Source organism: Aptenodytes patagonicus, chromosome 2 (assembly GCF_965638725.1).
Source record: "Aptenodytes patagonicus chromosome 2, bAptPat1.pri.cur, whole genome shotgun sequence".
NCBI classification, from domain to species: domain Eukaryota; kingdom Metazoa; phylum Chordata; class Aves; order Sphenisciformes; family Spheniscidae; genus Aptenodytes; species Aptenodytes patagonicus.
The window spans coordinates 36359743-36378621 of record NC_134950.1 but is presented as its reverse complement, the minus strand read 5'-3'; the positions used below and the strand labels follow the sequence as shown (position 1 = coordinate 36378621).

Sequence of the window (18879 nt, the reverse complement as noted above, 5' to 3'; positions counted from 1 at the left end):
GAGGTCATCCTTACTCACTGTATTATATTACTAAAAGACAGTCTCAGTCAATGGTAAAAAGATGATAGAATGAGAATAGTTTAAACAATAATCTTGATACGGTTGTCAGCAAATTAGACTCAAGTGTACGGTCCTGGTTAATAATCAGAGGTCTCAGCTTAAACGAATTCCATTAAAACCAAATGGCAAACAGTGAGAACCAAGAAATTTCATTTCTGATTTCCAAAGCATTTCTTTTTGAAATCAGTTACATCCAGCTTTCTGTTTTAAGTTAAATGTTAATATCAAAATGAGTAGCGTCCGAATAAATCTGTACATCAAGTGTGTTGATTCTCCCCATTATATCCATCCAACAGCCTATACTAGAACTTCTCAGAGCTAAACCCTTGCGTTTTGATTTTTCATTGCTCCTGCTTGTTTACCTCCACCATGATTTGCCAGGTGTTTTTAATAACTTATTTAATGGCAAGCAGTAAAAAGAAATCTCTCACCTCTGGAGACATTTTCCAGCCTGCTTCAGTGGTATTTTGTCTAAGAAACAAATACTGTGCCAGCATTATCTTTATTTTGCCAGTATGATCTTTATAAATTGCATACTTTCCATACCTTCATGTATTTAAGGCGATAGGATAAAAGGGTTCTGCAGCGAAGGTGGGTGCACCACGACAGCGCACCGCTGCAGCCGCTTTGCCGCAGGCCCGCATTCAGCGCTGGGGCGGGGGACAGCTCCCGGGCCTGCCCCACCCCACCCCACCCCGCCCCGCCCCGCCCCGCCCCACTTCCTTTGCATCCGACCGTCAGCCCAGCTGCTTGCTGGAGATAAGCTCCTCGTTGGGGTTTGGGGGCAGGGCTGTTTGGGGTTTTTTTGCAAATGAAGTCCTTGCTACTGAAGCCGCTGTCTTGTGCTTGCAGGGAGTGCAGGACAGATCTTGCACGTGGTCTGCTGTGCAAAAGAGTTGGAAACTGCAAGCTCCTTGTCAGGACTTGGACGGAAATTTTGAAGATTCTAGTACATTCATCTAAGTAATAATATCAGCTTTCACCACCCGAAAATTGGACAGCTAGTACAAAACACAACCTAAACATAAGAAACATGCCGGCCGTGGTCATCACAAGGCTTAGAAAACTTCTGAATGAGGACAGGCAGGGACTTTATATTAAGGACAGCTCATTCATTTTTGATAAATTTAGCTGACTTTTCTTACGCACATGGACAAATTGTTTCATCTAAAAATAATATTTAGGGAGGTCAAAAAGCTCTGCAGACACAAAACTATTTTAAAATAAAGCCTTTGACATGACTCTGGAAGTTAACTTTTTGTGTTTATCTGTAATGGGGGGTTAAATCTCTCCATTCTTATAAAGCAAAGAAAGCTTTAGCTAGATATACTTTTTATTTTCACTGTAACCTGCATTACATTAAATGATTTAATTGATTAAAGTAGTTACGCTATAATTTCAAGTAGGTACTAGCTCCACTTTTGTCAATAATATGACAGACAAATTCATGGGCTAATCCAATTCCTAGTGAAAAAAAATTAAGCAATTCCCATTCACTTACACTGACTCTGGATCTGCCATTTCTTCTACATTAAGTCCTAGTGGGCAGTTTGCTATTTATCATGAAATAATTGATTTCATGTCTCCAGCTGAGATAGCCTTTTGCTGTTCAACAAAAAAATATTAGAACTGACTTGATATGGATTTTAATCTGTTAACAAGCCCAAAGTAATGCTCATTAGCTTTGTGCTAAATAAACAGTATTCAGGGTTGTCTCCGTTGATGCTGAACTGAATACATAGGTCTCTTCCCAAACTATGAAGACTGCCTTCATCTGTGACTCCTTAAGGTCTCCCATCGTTGCCAGTCTAACGGATACCCCCAGTATGATCCTCAAATTTTGCTCGTAATTAATTACAGTGGGTTTCTTCAGGGCTGTGCTGAAGATCCAGCAAATAGTCACACTTGCAATCCATTGCCTATTACTTGTACCTAGTGCAATTTCTCTGGTCTCCCAAGATCTCTGTTACCACTTTTTGGACACAATATTTAGTAAATACATCCTGCAAATTTTATCAATGTTGTACTTCATTTTCTACTAAGTAGCTAATGTGTCACTAGTGTTCTAATAGCCTTTAATGGCCCCCGCGTTCAGATTTGCAGACACTCAGTCCACATTCCCAGGGTTCTCATTTTCCCATATTATCCACTGGAAGATTGCCTTATACCAAGCCACCTCCATATTCAGCCATAATCAAATGCTCAAAACCACATTTTACTAAATCCCGGTGCTGAAATTCTAGGTGGTACAAACCCCAAGGTCATCCTTCCCTAAAGCAGTATCAAGTCATTAAGTAAATGCAGTTTGCCCACCACGGAGTGCAGGAGGGACATATTCTATTGCTGTTATCCTAATAGCATAAATACAAAAAACAGTAATTTACGTGTAACAGAATGTGGGATAGATGTATTTTATTACTGTTAATTGAAACCTGAAGTATACCAGGCTTCTCTCAAAGTACATGGGGTCCTTTCCTAAGCAGATTTATCCCCTCTGAGAGTCTAGGTTTTCCAAGGCAAATATTAGTCTATGGAATAGGAAGGTCAGCACAAAGTGGAAGAGGGATAGATATGGAAAGGCTTTGTGAAAAAAATGGAGTTGACGCAGGGCTCTCAAGCAGGAAGAATATCAGCTACACAGAAGGGCTTTATGACTGAACTTCTGAAGTGAAGGATGTGCCAAGACAGCAGTAGTTTCTCAGGTCAGGTAAACCTAACGGAGTCAGTTCAAAATACCTTGCCTAGATATAGCTGTGCTTGAAGAAGTTTGAGCGACCCAGTGGTAAAATCTCAGCTTTAACTACCTGTTACCAGCCCTCCCGATAGACTTATCATCATTATGATCATGCTGACATTATCATCATTAGTCTCCCGTGCACACTGGAATTGGTATGCAGCAAACTACTACCTCCCTTGAGCCTGGTCAGACACAGACCTGAAGGACACCGCCATTACAGAAGCAAAGGCAGTCCCTTTGACTACCTGCCCTCAGCTTCACTACTACACGTGTTGGCTCCCAGTCTGGGAGATCTTGATAGGACAGCACATCCCTGGACATATGCCACTTAAGAAATGACTACTTAGGTAGAGTCACCACTGAACTTCATGGAACCATGAATAAACATCTAGAAGTCCTTGAATTCACTAGCTTAATGGGAACTTGGGTCTGTCAAGCTGAACTGAAGACAGAGCAGTGGCTGCTCATCTACTGATGAACTAGTAGCCACTTCTCATCTCTAAAGATATGATAGGGAGTGTCTATGGAGCTAGTCATGAAATCTTTAGTGAAAACCTCCTAAATGAGCATTTCTAGACTAAGCTTTTAAGGTGACAGTCATCTCAGTGCAAAGAGACAAAAAGAAAAGACTGTGCATCACTTACTTAGGCACCAGATAAGTACAACAGTAAGAGCTTAACCTTCATATGTGGAGGTTAATGTCATGCTTATATCCCTGAAAGATCAATGAAGAACATTCAAATTGAGTCCTTAAAAATATTAATAATAATGATCTAGGAAGAAGTGGAAATGAAAGGTCAGAATTCTAAATAATGTCATCAAGGAAGGAGATCAAGAGTAGCAGACAGAAGCTGTTCAGTGATTACACATGCTGTCAGAGCCATTATCAGATGTGTTCCTGAAAGGGCAACTGTGATAGAGCTGCAAGCTGAACTAAATTTATGTTATTCTGTTAAATTATCCCCCTCTCCTCCATCTTATTTTTCAAAAATTAAACACACTGTTCTATGTGGAGCTGTTAGACCTGTGCCAGGAGTCTGCAATCAGAGGTTTTTCTAGAGAGGTAAAAAGAGATGAAAGGTGTACTCTGAAAGGGTAGATGTGCAGAAGCAGTGGCAATTTTCCACTTGTAATGATGGTTTGCAGGCCCTGTAAGATAACTACAAAGGATGTCCATTTTCAGACTTTATGACAGAATGGTATAAACTTCTTTCTTACTATATCATGAAATTCTGTCTTCACTCTTGCAAGTTCTGACTCAGCTCTAATAATGACAAAGCGGAGGCTGAGGTCAGAGTACCTGACCCGACTGGAGGCTGATGTCTTACTTGTTCCTCAGTAATAGTTTTAGGATAATTTTAAATTGATGCCTAGGTCTAATTTTAGTAACTGGCAATGAATTTTTCCATGACTTAAGACAAGGAGTATTTGCAAACATATACAATACATCTATTCTTACATAATTTTCAGTGTTGCAGAGCTATTAAGATTGGCTAGAATTGGCATGCTTAAGGCTTGCCATAACTCCATCGCGTTCCAGTTTGGAACAAATCCAAGTAGGGTGTGTCCCTTATTTGTCTCCTTTTTCATGTCTCCTGGGCAAGGACCTTATGTTAATAAAGAGCATTAGCCAGTAAGGGCCATACTCTGTTATCAGTAGCAAAATGTCTTGCCTCTTTGCTGAACTTTTTCAGTGTGGCCTGTTGAAACCTCAGTTTCAAAGTAACAGACTTGTAAGTCTGCCAGACTGTTCATGATGTGAGCTGTGACACACAGGTACACATTTTGAATGCAGAACTGCTAGCAGGCGGGTGTGAGCTGAATACAGTCCTCTCTGCAGAGCAGCACAATGTAGAATCGTCGGCCAGAAGCCAGAGGTGATGCTTGTAACTGGGAAGTCCCAGGGACACAATGAAGGGAGACAATGAAAAGACCAGGGACAGAGATGCTGTCTCATGACCTTGTTCTGCAGTGTCTAAGCAAGGAACAGCGGTGGCAGCTGCTGAAGGCAGTGCCATGGTGCTATACTGATAAGTGCTATTATTAGCTGGTAAAATATCCTTGTACTTATGCGGTTTGTACAAGCGTAAAAATGTGCTTCTCCTTTGCATTGTTGAAGGAAAGCATAATGGCCCCTTCCTCTAAATATCAACAGACTGATGTCCTGACTATTCTTGAAATTCCTCATGTGATAATGCTTATAGTTGGAAGGCAGCTCAATTTGTAGTGTTGTCTTTGCTGTTCCAATGAGCACCTCATTTGGATAGTCCCAGGTGTCAAGAACAGGACACACACAGGTTTAGGCAGATGTACAAGACTGCTCCTACAGAGCAAAACTTTTTGTTCCATTCAGTTGCAAACTCAGTGTCACAATCTGAAGACTGTTGACAGTAAAGGACGCTGCTGATTTAAACTGATTTCCATAAACTTCCCATCAAGCCTACAAATATCTTCCACTTTCATGGGCTTACTCCCTCAGAGAAATTAAAACCTCCATGATCTGACCTTCTGCTTCTGCCGGTGTGGCTGTGAGTCGGTGGATTGTCTGGGCGCAAGCTGGGAGCTCTGTGCTGCAGGCTAAGGACACTTTTATGCAAGATACAGCATGGCCTGCTGGCTACAGCACTTGGTAGCTCTCAGGTTTCTCTGAAGAACCTAGACCAACTCCAGCTATCTATCTGCCCAAATCTGGATCTAGACAACTCTTTCCCAAGAGCAGATGCTTCTGAGAATATATAGCTAAGTGCCCAGAAACTTGCTACAGTTCTCCAGAAACTGTTATCAGAAGTCTTTCAAAAGGTGAACAATGACTATTTTTTCTGAGCTTTTTTCTAAAGCCAGAGCTAAAGATACTGCCAGAGCACTATATTTGAAGATAGTATCATACATTTAAATGCAGAAAGAGAAGAATATGTAACCATCTGATAAATTTCAGTGCCTATGGAGGCTAGAGATTTGAAAAGTAATGAGACTATATTGTTGTCTGTTATTTAAATGGTCTAGATCCCACCGTAGATCCCACCCGGGAGCAAAAACTACGGAAACTACATTGCTAATACGGTTTTACCTGATTACAGATTGAAACCTATATTAATCAAATATACTGCACTGGCTGTTAGATATGGCTCAACTGAACTTTCCCTGAGCAGCTATACTTTAGTGTAAGCCTAATGTATACTTTTTCTCTGCTTTATATAACAATAGCACTGGCATGCTGTCAGGAGCCTTTTCACAATATCAGTTGTTGCGGAACTGCAAGGAGCAATTTGAAGCCTATTCCATTACACCTTTCTTTTCTGCCTCGGTTTGTATGCTCATTCTATGCAGAAATCCTCACAGTGCTGGCAATAATGAGATGAATGCACAGGAAAAAAAAGCCAGGTTTTACTGGCAATTTAATACTGGGAAACCACTACATTTTCAGATTGCTACCAGTTCTTGCCCCCACAAACTCAGAAACAACAGTATCTGGAGTAGCCTGTTAAGACTGCATCGTTAAGTCAAGGAATGTTTTACTATTCATTGCATCAGCAGCAGATTCAAATGTCTCATATCCAGCCCATGAGAAAGGAATTTAAATATGTCCATTCTTTTAGAACCATTTTGCAATTTATAAGGAAATCTTTTTAAAGTTTAATAAGAGATGGATTTTTATGTGGTTTTGTAGAACCATAGCTAAATGACATAAACTGCCAGAATCTCTCATTTAAACAGAATATTGTTTATATTCTGAAATGCAGATTAAATATAGTGTGTCAAGAATTATATAGCTAAACGGGGGTCATAGAGTGATTACCTGGAGTACGCAAAATTTTCCAGGCATTCCAGTCCAGAATACAGTTCCAGAAACATGCCCAGAACATGGGAATTTTTGCTGGTAAAGATTCAGTCAGCTGAGGTTTTGTTTACTCTTCTGTACCAGCATAGCTAGCCGAGCAGACTGCTACAGGCCCTTCTTACAAACTCAGTGCTTTTGTTAATACAAGCTACATCTGGTCTGTGAGGATTTACCAGCATAATACTATCTGCAAAGTATTCTTTATGTAGACTCGGAATAGGGAGTCCCTTTTCTTTTCTTCTTCTTTTTCTCATAGTTGCTATTGTTCTTCCTAGTGATCCCCTGCCATTCTTTGCCTAATGAGTTGTAAAATCTAATCGACTGCAATAATTAAAACATACTGTGTGTGGAATGATGCACAACTTTAATTACACAACAAAGTCCCAGACAAACAAAAGTTTGAGATTCTTACATTAGAAGAAACCAAAATACTTTCTTTTGCTGTAAATTTTTTTCACCAAGAACAGGCTCATGCTTATAGATGATATGTATAAAACACTAAAAATTCCAGGCCTGCTGTGCTGTAGATTTTATTCAAATAGCTGGCAGAGTTTAGGCTTGCGTGTTACCAGCATATGAATGAATGGCTGGAATGAACAGATAGATGGTTGGTGTCAATAAAACAACCTGGGTGGCAACTCTGAACAGGAAAGTTTTGTATTCAAGACCTATAAAATGCACAGACTTTTAGCATTGTCACACAGTGTAAGAAGGGGTGCTATACTTTGACTCACCTCTTTTCTAGGATTTTTTGTACGCTGGTGAACATTCAGGCATAGAATAAATTCCCTATGACAGACTGAAACGCCAGTGTTTCCTAATTAAAACCAGTTTGATGACAATCAGGCAGATACGTTCTTATGATTTTATTTTTTAAGAACAACGCATGTCAAGTAATTGTGTCCTCATGTTGTACAGCTTTTTCCCATGCTGTTATTTACATTGTGATGCCGGCCCCAAGGCGGAAGCAATCAGTTTGACAGAAACTGCAAGCTCAACAATTCAGATCTGTGCCGTGTTTATTTGTTCTTTGCATTCTGAAATATAATTATGTTACTGAGTATGTTGGAGAACTCAACCACGCATTAGTTATTTCACAGTAATTTCAGTGAAGTGGAGAACCTAGTATACTTTATTTAAGCTTCAAACTTTTTCACAGTGAAATCTGATACAGGCAACTTTCACAGTTTGAAAGGTAGTTATTGCTCTCCAATAGTGCTGCCTTTTGTCTGCCTCTGTCCTAGCTACAGGGCCTCACAAATTGCATTATTCAGCCCTGCCTAGGTATGCAGTGTTATTGCCTTCATTCTTTACTAAGATTGACTTCTTTTGCTGTTGTTTTAAAGGGATGTATAGCCCTTCTAAATAGGACAGATTAACCAGAATAAGTTTTCTGAATGGGCTGTATGAAGGATGAAGACAGGTGGTCCACAACTCACTTGGCAGGAGAAATAAATGGATCTTATTCCTCCAATAAATATGGCTAAAAAAAAAAAGAAAAGCAGAAGCAGCGCTCGTAGGGAGAGATACAAATCTGTTTGGAATACTTCAAAATATGAAAGGTGCTACCTGTTCTGTGCTATTATTAGCTGAAAAAGGCCAAAGATAGCACCTAAGTACAAGATGATGCCAAATACGGACCCTCACACCATGAGCAATTTCAGTTTGTGCTTAGAGAGCTGAATTTGTGCTTAGTAACCCCCTAGCTGAAACAGGCTTACTGCTATTTTTCTCAAAGTTACAGTGAGGCGGCCTTTCCATCTCTGGAGCCGTTATCACCACTGTGACCAATCTCTCCCCATATACTCATCACACCTGCATTCTGCTCAGCTGCATTTCACTCTTCTTGGGCATTACAGCAATTTTGTCAGACTTAGTGTGTCCTTGGAAGTACACCAAACATCACCAAATGGATGTAACAGTACCATTTCTGAGAAATGAGAACAAATGCTTTTATGAATGAGCTTAAGCTGAGCTTTAAAACAGAAAACAATTTATTTTAGTATTTCCAATAGAAACCTGGATTTACTTAGGACTTTCAACCAAAACAGTATATTTTTTTCCAAGTAAAGTGTTATAATAATTTTTGCATCACTTCTTTAACACTTTGCGCACTATCTCAAAGCTGCCCATATTCCTTCGAGTATAAATAACTAAACTTCGTAGTAAAACCATTAGGTTCTCTGATAGATTCATTTCTTTTCTCATAATATTGGTTCTGTAAACGAGAATGACCAGCTATTCCACGCAAAATGGAAGGCTGTGAGGTATGGAGGTGCCTGAGCTTTATCAAAATGAATGACAAAATATTTCAGAAAACCTATCTCCTGAGACAGACATTGAAACATTATTTCTAGGAAGCATTCGTCTACTTATACATTTTAATCATGATGAGAAACTGGGTTCATCGTCATACTACTGCTTACTTCTTAACATCTTGCTCTCAGCCTAATTCAGGGCCAATGCCTTCAATTCTTGCAGCACCTGAAACTCGTCTAGACATGACAATTCAGCAGGACTAGTCTCCTGAACAATGCTTCTTGTTTATTTTTCTTAACTTTGACTTTTGGCTCATAAATTTACGCACAGCTAGGAAGGTGTGCACTATGTAGTACTAAATTGACAGCTTGCACACGGTATTTCCCAATCACTTCTCTGCACTGTGTCAAGTTTTACATAATTATACTTAATGCAGAAAATTAATAATGTTCTGCGCATTAGCAGGAACTTTATATCCTTCACTTGGTACCTTGCAATAATAAATATCACCTCCCATTGTAATTTAAAAATGGTAAGACAGTCATGGCTTGCTTTCTGAAATGAACTGGCTTACTGCAGGCAGTAAACCCATCAGGGTTTGACCGTGTCTAAGATGCTTCTAATGTTTTCTCTCTGTGCAAAAATCAAAACATTAAAAGAAAATAATGAATGCCGCAGCTGAAGCAGCTTCCACCATTCTGAGTTTATTTGACACATGCACATTTGAAAGGATTTAAGCAAGCCCTGACAAATACACTTGTATCCGTCTAACCAAAACATTGTTTATTTTGTTTTACAGATTTTGGCCATTGTGTCCATTCTGTTCATCGTACTGTCCACTATTGCTTTGTCTCTTAACACACTGCCAGAGCTTCAAGAAATAGATGAATTTGGGCAGCCAAATGACAACCCTCAGCTAGCACACGTTGAAGCTGTGTGTATTGCTTGGTTTACCATGGAGTACCTTTTGCGTTTTCTGTCCTCACCAAATAAGTGGAAGTTCTTCAAAGGCCCATTAAATGTCATTGACTTACTGGCTATCTTGCCGTACTATGTCACCATTTTCCTCACGGAGTCCAATAAAAGTGTCCTGCAGTTCCAAAACGTCAGACGTGTCGTTCAGATATTTCGTATTATGAGGATCTTAAGGATTCTTAAGCTCGCCAGACATTCAACAGGCCTTCAGTCTTTAGGTTTTACGCTCAGGCGGAGTTACAATGAATTGGGCTTGTTGATATTATTTTTAGCCATGGGAATAATGATATTTTCCAGTCTTGTATTCTTTGCTGAAAAGGATGAGGATGCTACAAAATTTACCAGTATCCCTGCATCATTCTGGTGGGCAACAATCACTATGACTACTGTAGGATACGGTGACATTTATCCTAAGACATTATTAGGTAAAATAGTTGGAGGACTTTGCTGTATCGCTGGAGTGCTGGTCATAGCCCTGCCCATACCAATTATTGTGAACAATTTCTCAGAGTTTTATAAGGAGCAGAAAAGACAGGAGAAGGCAATTAAGAGGAGAGAAGCACTTGAGCGAGCTAAAAGAAATGGCAGTATTGTCTCCATGAACCTGAAAGATGCCTTTGCTCGCAGTATGGAAATGATAGATGTAGCAGTAGATTCAGGTAAGCCTGGAGAAGCGGCCAATCCAAAGGAGACACCTGATGACAACCACCTGTCCCCAAGCCGGTGGAAATGGGCCAGAAGGACAATGTCTGAAACAAGCTCAAACAAGTCTTATGAGAACAAATACCAAGAAGTTAGTCAACAAGACTCCCACGAGCAATTAAACAACGCCGCAGCATCCTCCAGCCCGCAGCACCTCAGTGCCCAAAAACTGGAGATGTTGTATAATGAAATTACTAAAACTCAGTCTCAGCCTAATCTTAATGCTGGTTACCAAGACCAGTCAGCAAAGCCACCTGTGTATGAAGAAGAAATAGAAATGGAAGAAGTTACAGGTCAGAGAGATCCGTTGCCAACTGGACCTACGGACATCATAACAGACATCAGAAGCACATCCAGTATCGACAGTTTTGCCAGTTGTGCGACCGACTTCACGGAAACTGAGAGGTCTCCCCTTTCTCTGTTTCCTGGCTCTCACTTGCAAATGAGATTTCCAGCTGATGCTGATAACCTGGAAGACAACCAAAGAGTAAGGAGTTCTCAGTTTATACCGTTCACAAGAGACAGAATGTTTTTTCCAACCAATGTCACCTTTGACTATAATCCAGTCGACAGAGCTGTTATCAGTGACGGCAGAGGATCCCAAACTGTTTTGCATGGTCATTTGCATTTAGACACTGCCATGGAAAGCCCCAAAAGTTCCCTGAAAGGTAGCAACCCATTAAAATCTAGATCCCTTAAAGTTAATTTTAAAGACAGTAGAGGTGGTGCTCCACAAACTCCACCGAGCACTGCAAGGCCGCTGCCAGTAATGGCAGGAGCAGACTTCACACAGGCCACCCCTCAGCACATCAGCACCATTCTCCTAGAAGAAAATTCACCCCAAGGTGAACGACCTTTACTCGGTGCTGACGCATCAGCACTTTGTCAGGGACCTGTTAAAAAAACATCCCCTCTCTTTCCCAAACAAAAGATTTTCACTTTCCCTTCGAAAGAGAGGAGGAGCTTCACTGAAATAGACACTGGAGAAGAAGAGGAGTTTATGGAGTTACATGGTATAAAACATGAAAAGCAACAGGATATCAAGACAAATTGCTGCGGGGATAAACACAGTGATGGCAACCATTTAACAGAGGAGCCACAGGTCAGCTCTTCACCCAAAAGCATGAGCCACAACTGTACCCAAGACATTTACCATGCTGTGGGTGAGGTAAAGAAAGACAGTAACCAAGAAGGTCACAAAATGGAAAACCATTTATTTGCCCCAGAAATTCATTCAAGTCCAGGAGAAACTGGTTACTGTCCCACACGCGAAACTAGCATGTGACTAGTTACGAAAGCAATAAAAATACCTTTTCTTAAAACACAGTTAGTAATGCCTATGAACTAAAACATGGAAAGCCTCAAAAAAAAGTGCATAAAATGTTATTTTTGCATGGCATGAAGAGTTGTTTAGTTTAAATACTGTTTAATTTAAAAAAAAAAAAAAGACTGCTTTTTGTAACAAACTGAAAAAAAGGGGAAAAAAAAGACTCAAGAACAGTGAATAAAATAAAGAGAGCTCTGTTAGGAGCCAGTGTTCTGCAACATCTGACATTTTTGATCCTTTCACTTATGATTGTAGACAGATTTTGAACTCTTTTAACATTTTTGTTTTCTTGGTTACAATGAATTTTAGAATTTGCACATGAAAGGATGAAATGTCAATGCATGCATTCATAAAGATGTGAAACAAGGTGCTTTGAGCTTGCAAAATGCATATATTTGTAAATAGTTCAGGGCTGGGGGGAAAGCTACTGTTAACAAGGATTTATGGAAAAAGCATTTCCTGGGACACAGGTACTTCCTTCACAGCGTGCTGCCTGGAGGTTTTGTATAGACTTATGTTGCAAAATTGCAACTTCTACTTAAAGCATCTCACGTATCTTGCTTTCTGTTACAAAGCTCATGAGTATATCTGTTAATTAAGGACTTACAGTATTTTAGTTTATCTGTGCTGTAAATCATGATTTTTTTTTAATTTGCATAACTTTAGTTATTGCATTTGTCAGTTTAATTAATGATCCTGTGAGGAAAAGCAAAGATTTAATGACCAGAACTTGAAGCATTTGATATTTTTATAGAAAACTGCCAACATTTCATAACTAAGAAAAATAAATGCTCCATTTTAAAATAAAAAAAATGTAAGAGTTATTCCTGTGGCAATAAATAGTGCCAAATGGCTATATAGACATATCCAAAAGTTCTCAATCTCTTAGAATATTTCTTTTAACTTGGTATTAAAAAAAATATTACCCACATTCTTTTATTCCTTTGATTTAACAATATTTGCTTCTACATGATCTTTAAGCTGTCTTTCCCTTTTCTTTACATGCAGTGCCCATACTTCAATAATGGCAATGTTGTTGAAGACATTATGGTGTAAGGACATAAGAGACAAGCTTTGTAGGGAGAAGTAGTACCTTTTGTTATCACAAATCATATAGCTGGAAAAAACAGGTTTCAAGCACATGTGAGTTGCCCCAGGTCTTCCATGCCCCAAAGTTCGTCTGTGTTTTTCAGTTCAATCATTTGGACTCACAGTAGGTGTCACCTGATTCACCGACTTTGCCTCAACCCATACGCCCACGGCTGTTCCAAAAGCAGAGTATAGGCTTTCCCCCACACTTAAATAAAGGGAAGTGTCAATCCTGCCAAAGCATCTTTGGTTTCTCTGATATTCTCCAGCTTTGTAAAGGAAAGGTGCTGAACCAAAGCCTGCATTACAAAGCACCCATCTAACCACTGTCTGAAAAAAAGCTATTCATTTTTTATCCAGCACCAATAGCTTCCTATGCTATAATATAAAAAAGCCTATAGATCGCTTTAATTCCCTAAATCATAAAAAGTTTATTCAATTCATTAATCCTAATCACAAGCAAAGGTATGCCGCTACACAGGCATGTCCTACAAAATGTTCTTTTGTTTGTTTGTTTGTTTTTTAGGAAAACAGAATACAGGTATTTCTTTGCTGTCCTCTAATTTTCTGCTGAAATTGGATACTCCCTTACAACAGTTTTGTAAGAGCAGCAGTCCAGCCTCGCAGCTAATAGCCAGAGAGTCCAGCAGTTAAAAGTCTGAGGAGGTGTTTAGAAATTCTAGCATCAGTTCCCCGCTGCTCCACAGGCTTGTTGCCGGAGATTGGGCCTCTCACTTCCCCGTGCACGGAGGGAGCGAAGGCTTCCTCCAGGTCAGCACTGTAACAGCAAGCTTTGCAAAGACACTGAGACAGCAAGAATGGAAGCCTTAAAAGCACTTTAGACCAACCAACATGTGGTTTGTAACAGCAGGCTTCTACTTCCCGTAGTGGACCTAGGTTAATTTTTACTTGTATGTCATTTTCTGTCACTTAAATGAGTAAAAGTCAGGCACCTAATGCATTTAATGTAAAAGAGCAAGCCTTTTTGTTGCAACATTGCCTTCAGCTTGAAACGGTTGGGCTGATGCCACAGACCTCACTCAAGCCTGGCCCATGGAAAGCAGGCAAGTTTGAAAAGCCCCAAAATATGGATTCTGGTGGCTGAGCCAATGAGCAGAGCACAATCCTGTGGTTTAAAAAAAAAAAATATTCTGTATTTCCGTAAGTTTTCTGATTTCTGTAACAAGATAATGTTGAAGTGTCTCTTCAGTCATTTGAAAAACTGGGAATATAATGTTGTTTTTTCCAAACAATGTCTGGTCATTAATTCTCAAAATAAAAATGAATTTTTTTGTCCTTAGTTGCAGTTCATTGCAACTTGTTGCTGCATTCAGTTTTACCTATTTATATGGCATTCTGCTTAACATTTTTCAATCATGCTGTATCTCACTGTTCCAAAACTTAGCTCTTGAGTATTTTATAGTCATTAATCTTCTATATTTATTTTTATTTTTTTCTTCCTAGATATTTTCAGTGACTAAAACTAAATGCCAGTCAATTTTTATATGCCTAAAGTGTTGGTCTGTATTTTCTATGTGCAGTTTTATGAAATCACATGGGCCTGTTCGATCTGCCTTTACATTCTAGTGAACTAATGAAGACCAAATTAAGTCCAAATGGGATCTGATCCCATGCTGTGGATCCACAGAAAAATCCCATTCGAGATAATTATGTTGTTCTGGCAAGACTGAGGTCTGTGTTGTGTTCCTACCGTGTGCTTCTTCTCCCAGGTGACCCTTACGCTTTGGAAAAGCCCCCTCAGATCTGTGCCACTTGGTGGAAAGGGAGGAGTCCAGCCATAGGGAATGTATTGCAGGAGCAGAGATTTGATTCCTTAAGCTCTCCTGAGCTAAACTTTATGCAAACCTGATTCTGCCCTATTAAAGTCACTAATTCAATAGTGGTGAAATCAAAGCCTCAACCCTTGTGCAGATGAATTTCCCCTGAAACCAATGGGAGTCTGACGGAAAAAGGGACTGACTGAAATATAAATGAGGACAGCAAGAGTCTCTCTCTCTTGATTAAAATCAACAGGATCTTTAACGATATAAATCAGATGAGAAGACCCGGCCCTTATTGACTGCCATATTTTGTTTTCAGAGAAGCACATTTATTTTGAAATTGTACAAGCAAAGGAAATGCAATTCTTTTTATTAAGAGATGTTGTATTTTTTTGAAATCTTGGAAGGAAAAGGATCAAGCTTTAGAAGTGCTTTTGGTATAATTTCATTATATACTTTTGACTATGCTGAATATTATTTCCAGAAGCACAGGTTTAGACATTTGGTTTTTCCAGTCTTGACTGTATACACGGGATCCACTCCTGAACACCTAGCTCACGTACAATTCCTGATCAAAACATTTACCTGAGCAGTTGCAGGACTGGACCCAGCTTTCATTCCAGTACAGCATGTGTCAGAAGTGCAGTCCGGGATCACTTCATTCATCGTGAATTGCTATGTAGCAAATTATGCAAAATTACCTGAGTATATTTTTCTGTTTTTCTAAAACTTCGAAGCCATTTCAGACTTATTAGCCATTCACCACAGTAAGGGGAGGGTTGGTTTTGATTTCTGGAGTCAGTCTCCAACAGTTGTGGAATTTCAAAACAACTTAAGGAGTCTTAAGATGAAGTTACTCCCCTGTGCACCTGAAAGGGGTCTGACTCTTCGTATCACTGGAAAATGAAGATTGTTCAGGGAGACAGCTTTGCAATCAATCTATTTTTTATATTTTATACTAACTGCAGAATCCTGAATCAAAGTTTTAATTCCTTTTCAATGATGAAACCAAATGTACACATTTAAAAGATGTTCACAGAGTAATCTGAACAATTTTTGAGTAAATAGTCACATTAATAAAAATCTAGGGTGGGGGGAATAATATATCGCACAAACTGCAAAGGAAGTTCATACAGGAAAGCTGTTTACAGGGGAAGCATATAACGTAAAGAATGTAACATGGTGTAGGAAGTTATTGCACTACAGAATTTATATAAAATACACTTTTTTAAATAAAAACACGAAAGGCCTTTTAATGCTTCATTGTATAGAATATAGGAGCCTCTGTGGTAATGCAGCAATCAAATGCACTGTGTCCTCACTTCAAAATTGGTCTCAAAATTCAAACATTAGTGACGTTAGAGAGGTGATATCTGATGTAACACTAGAGCAACTGACTTGAAGAGCTTTTTAGCACAATATTACGTAACCAAAAGTGTGTACAGAAAATTGTATTTTTGCCTGTAACATACATAAATCAAAATAGCAATTGGCTTCTTGAGTCTTTTCCTAACAGGTAACACTGGGCAACATATTTTCATTCCGTGAAAAACAACTAGTTCTTTTAAAAGTAGGTCTCTTCCCCAACATGTAGACTGAGCTTCTGTTTCCTTAGGTCTACTTGAAACAAGGTTTACCTTCAAATTATTTAATTAACTCCTTCAACCTCATCTCTAAACCACAGTCCAGTACAAAAGCCAGTTGTCTTTTTCAAGCCCTATTGCAAATACAGTCAGCCTGGTAAAAATGTCCAGGGCCTACCTGACTGGTTTTTTTCATTCATATAATTTTTGAGTCATTCGGATAGAGAATAAAGTTTAACATTTTGAACATGCAAAAAATATTTTAAAAGCAAAAAAAATGCAAGAAATATGATTTTTTCAAAGTAGCCAGCACAGACCAAGCAAGAAATGCAAATACAGCAAAGGGGGAAGAAAGGCAGAAAACTGTAAGTAAACAAGGCATGTTTTAATATACTATATAAACAAGAGATACAATAAAACATATATAAAATAGTCCTTGTTTACACTTAATGAGGTAAAAGTGACAGTAGCAAAAGATTTAATTCCAGTCCTACCCCATCTTAATTTTTATCCTAGAACCAACGGGTCTCTACTGAGGTTTTCAGTGATGTTATTACCCACTCGCCTGCTACATGAACATCTGTTCTGTAATCGTTTTTCAGGAGACTTTCCTGAAAAAGAAGATACTGTGTGTTCTTATCTTTGTTGATCTTTGGATCTCTTCCCATTGCCCTCCAAACACCAACCTTCTCTTCTTCTTGGGAGCAGTTAGAAGACAACCCACCAACCGAGATGATAGATGTGTCTTGTTCATCAGGAAAGCATTTTGGTAGCCTGGTGCAAATGGCCAGATGGGACTTTATGGCATTTGAACCAAGGAGCAAGAAGAACTGTCATTTCTCTCCGTTATTGTTGCAGCCACACCATCTCACAGCTTCACATGTTTTCTAGTTTTAAAATGCTCCAGCTCCTCCAGTGTCCCCCTCAACCTGCAAGTTGTTTCAATGCATTTGTTCAGTACTTCTGCAAGAGCTTTTGTAAAAGCAGTTGACTGCTAAATGCTATTAAGAGAGCCATCAGTGTAAGTGTGAATATTTGTCTCTTGTCCAATATGTTTTTATTACTTAGTGGTACTCAGTTTAAGCTCCAGCTGAAATGCTTTCATATTCTAAAACAGCTCAGGTGTTCTGGGAGCCGAATCCTTCGCAGCTACTCTATCGGCTTCCTTAATGAAGAAAGGTTAGGTGACTGACAGGCAGAGACAAAATTGCTTGCGCTGTGTGATGGTTTCTTGTTCAGTGGTCATACACCATGTGACATCTGCAGGTGGAGTAACATACTTGTCTTTGTATTTGTTCTGTTGCAAGTTTAAATAATATTTTTTTGAAATGTTGTGTTATGATATTTAAGAAGTATTACCCTTTAGTGCAATGGAGATTTCTTCCAAAACAGCAGTGATACCTTATAGTCCTGTATTATTATTGATTGCTATTTAATTTTCTTTTATGACACCTAATACAGATCCAGATGGATCCCATTGTAGAACAAGGAAGTAGCACACAAGTATTATTGCTTTTTTTAATTAAAAGTAGCTAAAGAACATGCTATTAGCTAACGGATAATTCAAAAAGGTAAGATTATCCTAATTATACCTATGAACCAAACAGAACGGTGACATGTTGTTACCTTAGACATTGACTGTAGTCCTGTGGTTAATGTAAACCCTGAATCTAAGAGCAGTCTGGGTAATTAATTTCATTAGAGTAATTTTTTACCTCAAAAAGTATTTAAATACATATTTAACATCAGCAGGAGTAACGTACACTTCTAAATCTGGAAGTCTATGGCTATGTTTACACTGGCAACTTAGTGGAAATCGGGAGAGCTCTCTTAACGTGAATCTCTCAGCTATCCCCGCTTCTCGTGCTTTGGTTCAATCACAGAGCAATCTTGGACCTTGCAAACTGGATTACTTTTAGATGAAGCTGAACCAGAATACTTGTTCCATGAGGGCACCTCCTGTGCTGCAACCAGTACGAAGCACTCAGGCCTTGGTACCAGACTAGAGCTAGTCCACAATAGTACCCCTGACACACATAGTGTAAATTGTCAGCACAAATTGTTTTCCTCAACAGATCTGCTTCTATTGTGTTGTACTACTTGCTAATGCAGACATAGACTATCTCTAGCATGGTTATTACCTCCAGTCCATGTAGTCTTGGCTAAATCCCTTTTTGGGATTTTGCCATTGTCATCAGTGGTATTGTATAAAAAGAGCAATATATAGCCAAAGATGAAATTGTCCCCAGTGTGTTCTCCAATTTAAGAATTCCTCCAGGTGGAATCATCTAAACAATAAATTCTTGATAACCCTTGGATAGTTGTGGTTACACTCTCAAATACTGCCTATTTCTACAGTCAATTTACTCTAAAGTTGGTGTTACATTTGATTAAGACAGTACAGACAGCCCTGCATCGACTCTCACTCCAAAATCGTTAAATCAGTGGAACGATTAAACTGACTGCAAGTAGCCCTATTTCACTTAACAGTAACTCTTAGTTTATACTGGTATGAATAAAAGCAAATG

At 39.1% G+C, this 18879-nt stretch overlaps 1 protein-coding gene across 1 annotated transcript in view; it reads left to right on the top strand.

Annotated features, from left to right (window-relative positions):
* Window positions 1–11993, top strand: part of KCNB2 (potassium voltage-gated channel subfamily B member 2) — a 190759-nt gene extending 178766 nt beyond the window's left edge. Inside the window, exon 2 of the mRNA XM_076332189.1 lies at window positions 9694–11993. Coding sequence (XP_076188304.1) covers window positions 9694–11856 — 2163 coding nt within the window. The 3' untranslated portion in view covers window positions 11857–11993. The remainder of the gene's footprint in view (window positions 1–9693) is intronic.
* The last annotated feature ends 6886 nt before the right edge of the window (window positions 11994–18879 follow it).